We start from the raw sequence: 15,523 nt of genomic DNA, 5'->3' as shown, positions 1-15,523 counted from the left end.
TCAATGACCACTATGGATCGATTAGTAAACTTCGAATTGAAAGTAAATACACTATATTTATAAAGTAATGAATGTTCATAATATACAGATAAGCGCTACAATTATTCATGTGAACTTTTGATACCTTTTCTGAAAATTTTACAAAATTCATTGATTACAAAAAAAAGAAGATGTGGTATGATTGCCATATCGAGACAACTCTCCACAAGAGACCAATATGACACAGATATTAACAACTATAGGCTACCGTACGACCTTCAACAACGAGCAAAGTCCATACCGCATACTCAGTTTTAAAAGGCCCCGAACTGACAATGTAAAACAATTCAAACCAGAAAACAAGCGGCCTTATTTATGTACAAAAAAAATAACGAAAAACAAATATGTAACACATTATAAACAAACAACAACCACTGAATTACAGGCTCCTTACTTGAATGTTCATAACATACTAAATGTATGTTCATATTGAAATTGATAGAGAACCAAAAAATGGGAATATTGGAAATAAAGGAGGAGGGATAAAAAAAAAAAGGATTTTCCTGTCCCCAATAACCTATGACTTATAATACTTTTGCTGAAATTTTCCAGTCATTCAATATTTTACAAAATTCTTCCAACAACACTTTACATACTTTAAACTACGCTCTGAATGCCCGCGATTTCGCGGGTGTGTTCTAGTAGCTATATATTTGATGAAGAATGAATGAGGAGTTTGTATTTCAATTTGAAAATGTCATAAATACTAATGTCATCAACTTTAGTTTTTTTATTTGTTGCAAGTTCATTTATCACATAAATCTACAATAAAAATTCCTCGCATCTTCGAAAACTCCACATCAGAAATAATTGCACTAATAGTGATAATTCATCGCATCTATAGTAAAAATGGATCGCTTTCAGTAATCGATATGTTATATCATGTTGCTTTTATAACACTAATTTGAACTTTAAGGTTAATATAGTATGTGCGTACATTAAAAAGACATATCACACAGAAAATATGTTGAAACCTAACTTTTAAATCAATTATTTTGGTATTTTCAAAACGTAAACAAATACAGTTTTCCCATTATCCTTTATTCTACAATAGACATACTCGCATATGATAGTGAAAATGAACTAGCTGAATTCGCACTTTATAAACACTGGACATGATTATTTAAAGGTCCCCTAGATTTTTTCCCATCCGAAAAATTGAGAAGTCTTTACTTTTCTAGTCTGTTAATTGTCTATTTCACTTATACAGTATATATTTTTAAAATTATACAAATAAGTACTTTAAAAATATGTAGGAGGTACTTACTTTAATTTTTTATTAACTTAAATAAGACTTAGTCCTTGAGCACTCATATTTCTTGTAAGTCGGTTATCTATATTGACAAGACTGACGCCTGCATGAATTACGCCCTTGTGTGGAGATATAATTATAGTGTTTAACTTGATATTCAAATTCATCCCCATAGTAAACATTTTTTTCTTTAAGTTATTTAAGGTAGCACTACAGTTAGAATTTTCTGACTCCAATCAACAGTCTTTAAAGATAAATTTCTCTAAAACTACTCGATGGATTTTTAAAATATTTAACTCATTTTAAAGCTGAAATATAACTCTTTCTGAATCTATTATAAATCTATTTTTAGTTTGATAAATCTCAGAATATAGCTCATTAATTGCCAAAAAAGTGGTCTTCCAACTTGGATCAAAATGGCACATTCATGTCAAATGGTAGTAACAATTTGTTTTCATCCCTTTAATCAACCATATAAAATCAACGAAACCGTGTCTTAGATTTTTGATATATGGCTCCAGTAAGAAGATATATTGATTTAACTGCTGGGTTCCAAACCTCATTTCACCTTTCATCTTTGGAGACCTATAAATTCATTTAGAAGCATATTATCCAAAAACTGGGACACGGTATTGTAGAAAATACACCCTTTAATCATATATATCAAAGTCGCCCCAAAGGGGGTACCCATAAAGATTCTATTTTCATTTTTTCATTACAATTCTCATGAAAAATTGTTCTGAGAAATGACCTAAAAACTGAATTTCCCCCTTAACACCTCTATAAAGTCAATATAAATACACAAATTCCACTGGGAATACCCCCGAAGTGATCTAATACCATTACTTTATCAATCAAACCACACACTTTGTGTCTTTGATGCTATAATGCTGTAAATTTTGAATTATATGTGAACTGTCCAACACTAACTTTGCATTTGGCGGGAGTTTGACGTCACAGATTTGACCAACATCTATAATGTAGTAATTAAATATAGACAAAGCTCCGCCTCTCTCCAGACAGTCTAAGATAAGAGAATAACATGATTGACCAGCTGCATATAATCAATGTTTTACATCATTATTCTCTATATATAAAGACTAATTTTCATTTCTAATTTTAAGAAAGAAATAAACTATGTCTGAAATAAGCTAGAACATTAAGAGAAGTGTGCATAAAAAACATGTTCACAAAAAGATCAAGAGTTAGACCATCCTCTTCTTGAAAATACACTTTTCCTCAGATTTTTTAAAATTTAATGGAACTGAAAAATTACACTTAAACTGAAAATTAGTTAAAATGCATAAATCTGTATTCAAATGAAGAAGACCAAGGAAATAAATTTATACAGGCAGTCAGAGGCTTTTAATACTTTCCCACTCTTTTCAATAGTATTTTATTTTTATTTTTGGTTGATTTTTTCCCCTTTAGATTTTTTCTTTTTCTCTGTTCACTTCCCTGTTATTTAAATTATTTTTGTTGCAAAACAATGAGATAATACTACAATATTTCTCTTGTGGTCAGGGATTAACAGCTGGACACTGGCATCATCAGATGATTGACATATTAGCCCCTCCCAAATGACTATATATTTAGATTAATTACCATGTGCTTTTATTTACATAAGTTAATTATCAATTTACTCCCTGTTGCAATATGATTATGACTTTTGGATTTTTACAAACTGTGCAGAATAGTACTAACTTCAAAATTATGTGTTAAAAAAATTATCTTAAAAAAATCATTGTTAGACTGTAGTGCTACCTTAAATCATATTGAAATACGTGTCAAAGCTTATTATAAACATTTTTCATAATATGCAAATTGTAAAATCAAGGGTATACTCAGTATATTTTCTGGACACTTTAAATTGTATAGTCCTGAAAACTTTGAATCCCTAGCTTATCTTCTGATCGTACGGGGGACGACTGTTATTTCTGTAATTATAGTTTAGCGCTGAAATGAAGCTTAGTTTTATATGTCTTCTTTTTCTTGTACTTATCATCAATGATGGAGTTTCTCCGAAGAAACATAAAGGAAAAGGGAAAGGTGAATATGCATTTAATGTTTCAAAATATTTCAATTATTGTATTTTACTTGCTTTTTTCTGCAGATTTTATCTTGTTTAATTAGTGTTTTTTTCTGAATTATGTGACATATAATACTGCACGTTTTATTCTATTTTATTATTACTATCATTATCGCTATTTTGTGCATTTTTCTTTTGATCTTTTTTTGTGATAATTTTCATATCATGCTTCTCTCTTGAGATGGAAAAATTATCACTAGAAACTAAGGAGGCCACGTGGCGTTGCTAACGAAATTGACATGAAATTGACAACGTCGTCATAGGTGAAATAGCGATAAATAGATTATCATTGGTCATCTCAACTCGATTGCTTTTCTCACTTTCCGCTGTTCCAGCTCAAGCGAGAAAATCAATCTCGTTGAGATGATCAACGATAATCTATAATTATTATAATTATTATCATGGTGATAAAATTTAATAATAGTGTTACTGCAGTTTTATCGTATTTGTCGTTGTTAAGGGCGAGGATCTGGTTCTGGAGGAAGATCAGGATCAAAATCAGGATCACGATCAGATTCGAAAACGGGATCAGGATCATCTGAATCGATAGAGACATTTAATCGTAAGTGGTTTTTGATATTTCAAATAGCTTTACAGAATTATAGCCAATGGCTTTTTAAAATATTTTCATTAATGTCATGAATCGTGAATGTTTTACCATTGACCAAAAATATGATGCTTTTTTTCCTGAAGACATAACATGAAAACCTAACCATCAGTAAGACTTTTAAAAACAATTGACCAATGAATAAGACGTGTCTTTATGATAAGTTACACTAATTTTAACGTAATGTATTTACTGGTGAACATTCATCCAGTTTTCAAGGTATCCAGTCCTTTCATTTTGAAGTGTAAATAATCATAGCTAACAAATGATGCAAATTATGTCATATTTCGTTGAATGGAACTTTAATTGAGCCCCATATTTGTAAAGTTTGAAGTTGCAAGATTGGCTATCAATTTGATACTGAACATGAGTTGTAATACGTTTCCGTGGAGAACACATAATTACATGTATGAAGTAAATAAAGTTAAGCTTTTCAGACAAAAATGAAAAACAAACAATTGAGCAATCATACCACTGCCATTTTCAACCGGAGTTTCAAAACTTAGTTTTTTAGACTAGATAAACTTAAACAGTCGCATCTTAATTCGCTATTTTTTTTTTTAAAACAGCTAACCCCTGTGATAGGGTGTACTGTTTTAATGGCGGTACATGTGTGGTAAACGAATACGATTGGTCAACACAATGTAAATGTAGACAAGGATATACAGGACGGTTATGCTATCGTAAAGGTAGGCAATAATTAATACAATTAGGATTCATCTAAATATGAATGTATGTTCCCAAACTTTGAAGCTACTTACAAATAGATATAAAATAAAAATCGTTCTGGCTTGAGTTACACGAATGTCTCCGTATTTTATTTAAACTTCCAAATTCTATGATAAATAGATATAGGAAGATGTGGTGTGAGTGCCAATGAGACAACTCTCCATCCAAGTAACAATTTAAAAAGCAAACCATTATAGGTTAAAGTACGGCCTTCAACACGGAGCCTTGGCTCACACCGAACAACAAGCTATATATAAGGGCCCCAAAATTACTAGTGTAAAACCATTCAAACGGGAAAACCAACGGTCTAATCTATATAAACAAAACGAGAAACGAGAAACGAGAAACACGTATATATTACATAAACAAACGACAACTACTGTACATCAGATTCCTGACTTAGGACAGATAAGACCTTTTACTTATGCGTCGTATTCAGACGAAACGTACAAGATATAAAAGTCTTGAACATGTATCTTTGACGATTTTTATAAGATATCTTTTGAACTAAAAAAATAACAAGACATCTGTATTCTTTATTGGCAGCAAAGGGGGATGAAAGTTGTGTGTGTTTTTGAGGCGCTTTTCGTGATCTATATTATCGGGAATGTTCGTATCCCGAAGGATGTAAACTTGAACAATTTCATGTAAGAAGAAAAAAAAAGGGATCCTAAAAACTCGCCAAAATCTATAAAAGAATGGAGTAGAACTTCAATTTTTTTTATAACTTTCAAACTTATCAATTGATAATGAATTGAGCAAAGTTTGTTATAAATCATGTTAAAACCTTTACACGAAGTTTATTGTAACGCCACTGTCATATTCAATAGCACGGACAAGCTTCTCATATGAACGAATGTAAGCGGAAGTAAATCACTATTTCACTATTTTGCAACCAGCATATCGAATTTTAAATAGGTTATTCACACCCTGCTATCGGCCATCGGTACTACGATGGACATTTTTTTTTATTGCAATACCAATATTGAAACAACAGAAACATCGACAGTACCAAATCTGCTGACTCGGAGTAGGGTACATGTAGCAAAAACTATACTTTTAATGACTATTTTGGTAGATATCCTATTGTGTATCTGCCAATAATAGAAATAAAAAGCGACTAATGTACGATATTTCAGCTCCAGTCTCAGTTTCTGTAACAAGGACTAGCTGTTCCTGTTTCGTTGGACAGGGAAACAGTTGTTTTTTTGTTCCCGACAGTACGTCATCATGGGGCGACGCACAGGTAATTATGAATTGCCAAAGACAAAATTTTGATATAACACATGTTCATATGTATACACACGCAACGGTATTATTATTGGGCATACTTAAATGATTTTACATATGTAAGTTATAAAAGTACTGCAAATTATGTGCTCCTTTTATAAGTTTGTCTTTTAGACTTTTTGTGAAATTTTATTACAAAGTTGAAAATGTGAAAATATTAGACCTGACAAATTACACCTAGATAAAGAAGTCCACTTTTTACTGTAAATTATAAGAACTGTCATTGAAGATAATTTCAACCTTTAATGAAACATGAAACGAAAGGGAAAAAAGTACTAAAAATATATATAATCTGTGGTCATATGTTCAACGATTAGGACGCGGTGGATCATTCTTATAATTTTTCGACATATGTATATAATCAGTAATAAAAAGTAAAATCACAAAAATACTGAACTCAGAGGAAAATCAATTTGGAAAGTCCATAATCACATGGCAAAATCAAATAACAAAACGCATCAAAAACAAATGGACAAGAACTGTCATATTCCTGACTTGGTACATGCATTTTCAAATGTAGAAAATGGTGGATTAAACCTGGTTCTATAGCGTTAACCCTCTCACTTTAATAACAGTCTCATCAAATTCTGCTACATTTACATGATGCGTTAAATAAACAGTCACAATCAATAAACAGTCAAAATATGGGTACATCAGTCATCACCCCATAAAATTTTTAAAAGGAACAATTTAACAGGACACAAAAACATCTACTGTCTACGAACACATGGATTGATTTGAGTGTCTGACGTCAGAAAAATTAAATACGTCACAAAAATTTGTCGTTCAATGTGAATACAAACAATTTAAAATTTACATAGGCAATGTACGCATGCAGGGTTAAAAAATCAAAAGTATGTAAGAATAAATTACAGAAATAGACCGAGATTCAAACTATAAATGTAGTCCAAAAGTTATACATAGAATTTATGAGAATCCAAAAATAGTTAATTCCACTACGCGATTGAATGATTTTGACGTTTGTGGTTCAACGTGAATAGTAATTCATAATAGAAATATATCATAATGACATATTATAGACCAATATCATACTGACGGGATCTTTTAAAGTACAGAGTCACGTTATAAGAACAAAATATATACAAAGAGTCACATATACAAAACAAATCACCAAAAAATGAAAGCCAATACACACACATTGACGAGATGTATAAGTACCGAGCCACGTCAAACGAATATCACATAAAACCATTCAACAGTAAAAGTAATCTTAATAATAGAACAAAAACAAATAAAAGAACAAAAAAATATGTTGTTAAGATGATACACAACATCAGTACGCAGAATCTATATATCATGACCATCGTGTATTATTTGAGAAGTTGATACGGAATATTTATCAACAAGGTCTTGGTATCTTCCGATGAACTTTTTTTTAGAAAAAGAAGTACTTTACTCATTTTTATAGGATTACTGCGGAAACTTTGGAGCAGTAATTTGGGAACCAGACAACCAGGCATCCAGTTCAGTACAGACGTTGTTGGAAAAGGGCAAGTCTTATTTATCAATTAAAATATTTAAATTGTTTACTTTACACTAAGATTAACTGTATTTCATCACAACACTGCTGTCCTTGAACATTCTTAAAAAAAAGTTTATTCAAAATGTAACGCATTTTAATTTAATCACGCTGACTATATATTAACCACTCCCTCAATCTGTCAGATAACCACAAAAAGAAAGGCGAAAGATACATGAAGGACATTCGAATCCCAAGATAGAACATGATAAACTGACAACGCCATGGCTCTATATTATGGTACTAAAGACACAACATAGAAAACTAAAGACTTAACAACACGAACCCCGCCAAAACTATGCTTCGGAAGGGTAATCATATCCTGCTTCACATGTGACACCCGTCGTGGCACCCAACACAAAATATTATCTAGTTTCAAAACAGTTAAATCTTTGTACATTATTTTAGATAATTCTAAAACAAGTTATTAAGACTTAAATTGCACGTGTCTCCTTCACGTCAAAACATTATTTATATCGTGAATTAATTTTCTATGAGACTATGCTTTGTTTGTTTAGACACAAGCTATTGGACTGGAGTAAGCACAGACTATAGTTGTAAGGCAATAACATGGACAACAGGATATTATTCACAATGGAAGTTGGTGGATAAATCGTGCACTGCAAATTTCAGATTCGTCTGTGAAAAAAGAAATGTAAATACATGTATTCATTAAATCAAATATTTCAAGATTATTTTTTTTAAATAGAAAAGTCCTTTTGAAAAGCAACAAACCCTGTGTACGAGCACACCATGTCGATTCTACCATCATCAGTGCGTGAACCGGTGACAAAATATTACCTCCCCTGTAAACAGTGCGCTCTTCTGACTAGAGGTAATCGGTAAAGAACAGCGGACAATGGTGTACATTGTTTACGAGCTTGAAATGAGCTAACACAGACGAACTAAGACGTGTCAACGTAATGTGAATATGATAATGAACCAGGTAAATTATTAATTGTTAAGTTTATCACATCATCGTATCTTCATATGATAGGTAAATAAGTGAATTTTCGATTTTAAGTGTCGTCAGGGTTCAAACCTGTAATCATGCCATCCTTTCATTATTTTTTTTTAATACTAACCTATAGTCGGAACATCTTGATTTTCTCCCAATTTGTAAAGTTAATTATGCTGCTTGACATATATTTTTTTTTGGGAAAAAAAATTGATATGCAGTCAAATCTGGCAGTTTTTAATATTTGTTGCTATGTGAAATAAAGGGAAGTAAATTAAAGTAAAAGAAGGCGCGCTTTTTTCAAATAGTAAACAATTTAATTCAGATGCATAGTAATTTGTCAAATGATAAAGAATATCGTAGAAATTTGCTAGATATTCATCTAATTTATAAAAGATATACAACATGACATACTGAAATCTGAAAAGGGGTAAAAACACCTTGAACAAATTCAGTAAAAAAAAAGGGGGGGGGGGTAAAATGCTACGAAATTTAGATTTTATTTATTTGTTGTCGACAGCCAAAAGATGATTTGACATGCAACTAACTACTTTTTCAATTTCATTGTAAAGTAAAATTGGCTTTTTTGGGGGGTCTCTGTTAATTGTGGTCTGATATTTTCAGGTTCTCTTTGGATTGCCAAATAATATTATTATCATCTAATTGAATGTTCAAATTATTTTTGCAGCGATGGTCTGTATGGAAGGAAGACTGTCATAAAACGCAACAGTTCCGGATGGCCCTTTAAATAATTGCTTAACATCAATAGCGATGTAAGATTCAAGTGTTTGATTTAGCACAAGTTTAGCCAGGTTTTCCTTGTAATTGTGGCAGAAAAACCACTAGACAGTGTCATGCATTGAAAGGATATCAAACGGATATCTTATGGAATGATTCTCGTACATATGACAATCATATGCATAGGAATGTGGAGCTAGTGTCTTTCATGCAGCAATTTTTAATTTCCAATATAAACTCCGAAAAGACAAGAGCAGCGAAATGTATACCAATGAGAAACATTCTTTGTGAATAAAATCATTCCAAAACTTAAATGTGTCATTAGTGTTGCCATATTTATCAGTAGAGATAATCAGATTCCAGAAAGATTGCCCAACTGATGGTTTTTGTTTGTAATGTTTTGTAAATCTTAGTTGTTTTGACAAGCTGGGCTGTGCAGGTTGCCCGGCTGCCCCTGCTTTCAGTGTGAGACAATATTTTGTTTAATCAAATCAAATAAAATCAAATCATTTTATTGGTGTAAAATCGAAATATTGGATTGTTACCAGGACAAACATGACAATCATCTGCCAATAATAGAGCTTACAAGCGACTAATGAACAATATTTTAGCTTCAGTCTCAGTTTCTGTAACAAGGACTAGCTGTACATGTACCTGTTTCGTTGGACAGGGAAACAGTTGCTTTTTTGTTCCCGACAGTACGTCATCATGGGGCGACGCACAGGTAAGGTTTCTTTATCTTACTCTTACAACACCAGTCATTATCTGACCGCTGTTTTCGACTTTACTTTTGGCACTGTGTTATTATCAAGAGATATAAGAACTGGATATAAAGAAACAGTGACACTTTTTTTTTAATTTCACCAATACAGATATTTCGAATCCATTTGTTTAGTCTTCGTTGAGTAAGAAGTTTGTATTTCGTCATTTATTTAGCGTTCGATGTAGCTCACTTAACTTGCGTTTAAAAAAAGCATTGATAGTTATTTAATTTTATTTTTTGTCAAAGATAAAAGGATTTGGCCACTCGTACTGCACTGAATTAGGTTTAATTGGATCATTTAAGGAACTTATTAACTCATTTCTAAGACACTTGTGCCACACTCCTATATATGTCTGTGTTTGATTTAGCACAAGTTTAGCCAGGTTTTCCTTGTAATTGTGGCAGAAAAACCACTAGACAGTGTCATGCATTGAAAGGATATCAAACGGATATCTTATGGAATGATTCTCGTACATATGACAATCATATGCATAGGAATGTGGAGCTAGTGTCTTTCATGCAGCAATTTTTAATTTCCAATATAAACTCCGAAAAGAAAAGAGCAGCGAAATGTATACCAATGAGAAACATTCTTTGTGAATAAAATCATTCCAAAACTTAAATGTGTCATTAGTGTTGCCATATTTATCAGAAGGGATAATCAGATTCCAGAAAGATTGCCCAACTGATGGTTTTTGTTTGTAATGTTTTGTAAATCTTAGTTGTTTTGACAAGCTGGGCTGTGCAGGTTGCCCGGCTGCCCCTGCTTTCAGTGTGAGACAATATTTTGTTTAATCAAATCAAATCAAATCAAATCATTTTATTGGTGTAAAATCCAAATATTGGATTGTTACCAGGACAAACATGACAATCATTACAATCATATAATATATAAATTTAAACAACATTCATGTTCTTATAAGACTATATATTTAAATGTTTTGGAGGAGGTGAGTCCAAGTACAAACATTCATATTAATGCAATTGTAACGTTATGAAATATATCATTACAAATACTATAAGAAATTATACGTACACTAGTTTTTCTTATCAGCTAGGCTGTTTCTTAATACATATAAATCATTTACTCCCTAGTTACGTCATACTCATTAAAAGTAAACATAAATACAAATTTTTCCTCATCAGACATTTTGGTGAAATCTGGAATTATATTCTCTAATTTTTGAAAAAGTTTTTGCCTACATTTTTCTAAAATTTGACATTTTAAAGTAATATGATATTCATCTTCTACATCCTTTTTACAGAGAGGACATACTCTTTTTTCCAACCTGAATTTACGGTGTGTTTATGATAAACAAAATCACTGATTCAAGATTGGAGCGGACCACTTTTAGGCAGTTAGTGCCAATCCTTTAGGTTTAAACCATTACATGCAATACGGGGGGGGGGGGGGGGGGAGATTTTTTTTACCGAGTCAAACATTTTTCCTAATAATAATACATTGAGATTTGATATATACTTTGCTATATGTAGTTGTTATTTTAAAGTATTGCCAACAAAATTCATTAAATTTGGGATCATAATATTGTTTAAGAAAAACCCTTACCCCCTGTTACGTGTATATCATAAAAGTTCATAATCTTCTGTAACACACGTGCATGGTTAATTCGGATCACATATTTTCTATTCCGATATTATAAGAATTCGAAGGTTCATATCATTTACAATATCATTCAAAAATTTTCTGGGATTTTTTTTTACTATCAACGTTGAACCTCGAGGTTACATTGTAGTAAAAAAAAATCCAATAAAAAACGTTGAATGTAAATGATATGCATCTTTAAAATCTTATTTTGTAGGACTCTTGTTGTTCAAACATAATGTGTTGATCAATTATGTTATGATGATTTTGATAAACTTCACATGAGGTAATCTTTCACGTATATTGATTACATTATATCGAGTTGTCCCAACGATATACTTGCATGTCGGTGTGCTCGATCATACGAATTTACCGACATTCATATAGACAAAATGACACAACCACAACTTTGAAAAATTCTTGTGACCAAACTACATTTCGGAACACGTTAAAAATTGGATACCCAAAAAGCTACATTATTAAGGTTTGATATATATTTTTTTCAAAAAAAAAGAAAAATATGCATTCAAATCTGGCAGTTTTTTACACACCCATATGTTGAACAATAGGTTGTTCAATTAACAGCATGTTTGGCAATTAAAAAAATCATATATTAACAAATTTAGCTTTAACATATACTTTATTTATAGTGGTTGTATAAAAGTTATATAATGGTTTTGTGTTTTAAGAGATATTCATCCCTATGCATATCGGGTTTTATGTGTAAATTGTCTCTCCTGTTTTTAGACCTTTTCTATCTCTTTCATAAGAAGAGTGACTTTTCTATTGTTCTAGTGTCACTAGAAATCCCACTGATCATAATGGGTCTTGTCTATTAGCTGAATATTTTAATCAATAGAGTTCAAAATCAAATTAAAAAAATCAGTACTAAGAACGGGACCTCGAAAGCCCACTAGCACTGTTATTAAATGTACAGAAAAAAATATAATAATAACACATAAAGCAGTTCTTTCTGTATAGTAGCACAAAAGTCTTACTTATTGTAAGACATGTAGAAAATTCGTCCGTTCGGAAAATTGAATTCAATTACAAAGAATGCATGTTATGAAAGTCATTTCTATTTTCAGGTATGTGGAAAACAGACCAACAGTATACACCAGAGTGTTTACAATGGATATTAACTTTCGGAAAACATACTGTTTAGACTTTTATATTGAGACAATATATTTTACTCCAGCTTTTCGTGATACATACTGCAGTTCACACATACATTTGTAATTATATTTGAAATACATGTATATGTGTAGATTTGATATACCAAAAGAAATTGTGCATTACTAAAAATAAACAAAGCAAGACTTAGTATGTTAATTATTTACTCACTACTTGGTACCTATCATCATCTATAATATGGCATTTTCTATAATCAGGCACATCTCTCATATATGTTTAAAACATTAGCATGTTCCTAAATTTCTGTGGAAAAATTGTCCATTAAAGCGGAATAAAATTGAGAATGGAAATGGGGAATGTGTCAAAGAGACAACAACCCGACCAAAATAAAAAAACACAACAGCAGAAGGTCACCAACAGGTCTTCAATGTAGCGAGAAATTCCCGCACCCGGAGGCGTCCTTCAGCTGGCCCCTAAACAAATATATACTAGTTCACTGATAATGAACGCCATACTAATTTCCAAATTGTACACAAGAAACTAAAATTTAAATAATACAAGACTAACAAAGGCCAGAGGCTCCTGACTTGGGACAGGCGCAAAAATGCGGCGGGGTTAAACATGTTTGTGAGATCTCAACCCTCCCCCTATACCTCTAACCAGTGTAGAAAAGTAAAAGCATAACAATACGCACATTAAAATTCAGTTCAAGAGAAGTCCGAGTCTGATGTCAGAAGATGTAACCAAAGAAAATAAACAAAATGACAATAATACATAAATAACAACAGACTACTAGCAGTTAACTGACATGCCAGCTCCAGACTTCAATTAAACTGACTGAAAGATTATGATTTCATCATATGAACATCAGGCACAATCCTTCCCGTAAGGGGTTTAGTATCATACCATCATAACATATATGAGAAGAACATAACCCGTGTCATGCCAACAACTGTTTTTAGAATAAATGTGTTTAGTTCCGACGCAAAGACCTTATCAGTGACTCAATATTAACGCCAAAATATGCAATCTTTAATGACTTGACAACAGTATCGTAATTATATCCCTTCTTAATAAGTCTATTCAAAGGTTTTGTAAGTTTATGAGGTGAATACTGACACCTTTGTGCTTTATAAAGAATATTTCCATAAAAAATTGGATGTGAAATACCTGAACGTATAAAAAGTCTGCATGTTGAGCTACGAATGATGTCTTTATACCGATGATAAAATTTAGTAAATGTTTTGACTAGTTTGTGATATCGAAAACCCTGGTGTAATAATTTTTCAGTAATACATAAATTTCTCTCGTTAAAATCTAAAACATTGTTACATACACGAGCGAATCGTACAAGTTGAGATATATAAACACCGTAAGATGGTGACAAGGGAACGTCACCATCTAAAAACGGATAATTAACGATAGGAAATGAAAAATCATCCCTTTTATCATAAATTTTAGTATTCAGCTTTCCGTTAGTGATATAGATATCAAGATCGAGGAAAGGGCAGTGGTCATTGTTAGTATTAGCTTTATTTAAAGTGAGTTCACCAGGATAAATTTCATTAATATACATACTGAAGTCGTCATTATTGAGAGCCAAAATATCATCCAAATATCTAAAAGTATTATTAAATTTGTTTATCAGATGTTGTTTTGATGGGTCTTTGCTTATTTTTGTCATAAATTGTAACTCGTAACAATACAAAAAGAGGTCCGCAATAAGTGGTGCACAGTTAGTCCCCATTGGAATTCCGATAATCTGACGATATACGGAATCCCCAAAGCGAACAAAAATGTTATCTAGTAAAAATTCAAGGGCATATATAGTATCAAAGCATGTCCAATTAACATAGTTTTTTTGTTTATTGCTACTAAAAAATGACCTAAAAGAGTTTGAACATATATATTCACATTCTGATTTTTTGAATGCCCATTTAATTAGATGTGTGAATTTTTTCTTAATGAGAATGTGAGGCAATGTGGTATACAGGGTAGACAAATCAAAACTTTGAACAGATTCAAAATCACCAATATAAGCATGCAATTTATCAAGTACTTCCAACGAGTTCTTGACACTCCAAAAGTAATTTATTCCACTATTTTCGAAGGCCTTATTTGAACAATTTATTATAAGGTTTTTAATTGTACCAAGTGTGCTGGTAAGAATAATAGACAATTTAGTAGTTGAACAATGGCTTGAAGACGAAATAAATCTATATTTGTAAGGGGTTTTGTGTAGCTTCGGAAGCCAATACATAGTTGGAACTTTCATTGTATTTGGCTCTGCTTGTAAAGCGGTGGCTAAAAGTTTATGTTTGTTACAGATTTCGTTTTCTGAAAATGAAGTCAGTTGGAATGTTGGTGAATTGGTGATTTCCTTTTTCAGAACCTCGATGTAAAATTTACGTCAAACAATAATAATATTATTAGCAGCTTTATCGGCCGAGACAAAAACAAATTCCTTGGCTAGTTCTTTTAGTTTATGTTTGATACGAGAAATAGGTTTATTGTGGTTATTGTTAATAGTAAAATGTTCTTTAAAATGTTGAATACGTATATCAACTATCTTCATTACTGAATTAAAAAAAGAGTCCAAAGATTTTTTGTCAGCTTTTTCCCGTTTTATCCATTTCACACAGTAAGTAAGGAGTGAGTCGTGGATGATATTACGACACTCATTCCAATTAATAATTGACGGGGGACGATATTTAGGTCCTTTACTGAGAAATGATTTTAACTCTCGGTCTTGAACGATGTTAAGATCTCCTGTTATAACAT

At 31.8% G+C, this 15,523-nt stretch overlaps 1 protein-coding gene across 1 annotated transcript; it reads left to right on the top strand.

Moving 5' to 3' along the window:
- The first annotated feature begins 3,189 nt into the window (after positions 1-3,189).
- On the top strand, positions 3,190-12,886 carry LOC134690477 (uncharacterized). The gene is made up of 7 exons (XM_063550447.1): positions 3,190-3,340; positions 3,841-3,942; positions 4,557-4,676; positions 5,856-5,962; positions 7,436-7,517; positions 8,065-8,201; positions 12,697-12,886. Exons 1-7 carry the CDS (start codon positions 3,253-3,255, stop codon positions 12,748-12,750), a joined length of 690 nt encoding a protein of 229 aa, XP_063406517.1. The 5' UTR covers positions 3,190-3,252; the 3' UTR covers positions 12,751-12,886.
- Positions 12,887-15,523: the final 2,637 nt, after the last annotated feature.

The sequence above is a fragment of the Mytilus trossulus genome, chromosome 11 (assembly GCF_036588685.1).
Source record: "Mytilus trossulus isolate FHL-02 chromosome 11, PNRI_Mtr1.1.1.hap1, whole genome shotgun sequence".
Taxonomy (NCBI): domain Eukaryota; kingdom Metazoa; phylum Mollusca; class Bivalvia; order Mytilida; family Mytilidae; genus Mytilus; species Mytilus trossulus.
This window is presented reverse-complemented; position numbering and strand designations above follow the sequence as displayed.

Coding starts and splice junctions, on each gene's coding strand:
- LOC134690477 (XM_063550447.1), top strand. CDS start 3,253: ATGAAGCTTAGTTTTATATGTCTTCTTTTTCTTGTACTTATCATCAAT. Junction 4,677..5,855: donor ACGGTTATGCTATCGTAAAG/GTAGGCAATAAT, acceptor ACGATATTTCAG/CTCCAGTCTCAGTTTCTGTA. Junction 5,963..7,435: donor CATCATGGGGCGACGCACAG/GTAATTATGAAT, acceptor TCATTTTTATAG/GATTACTGCGGAAACTTTGG.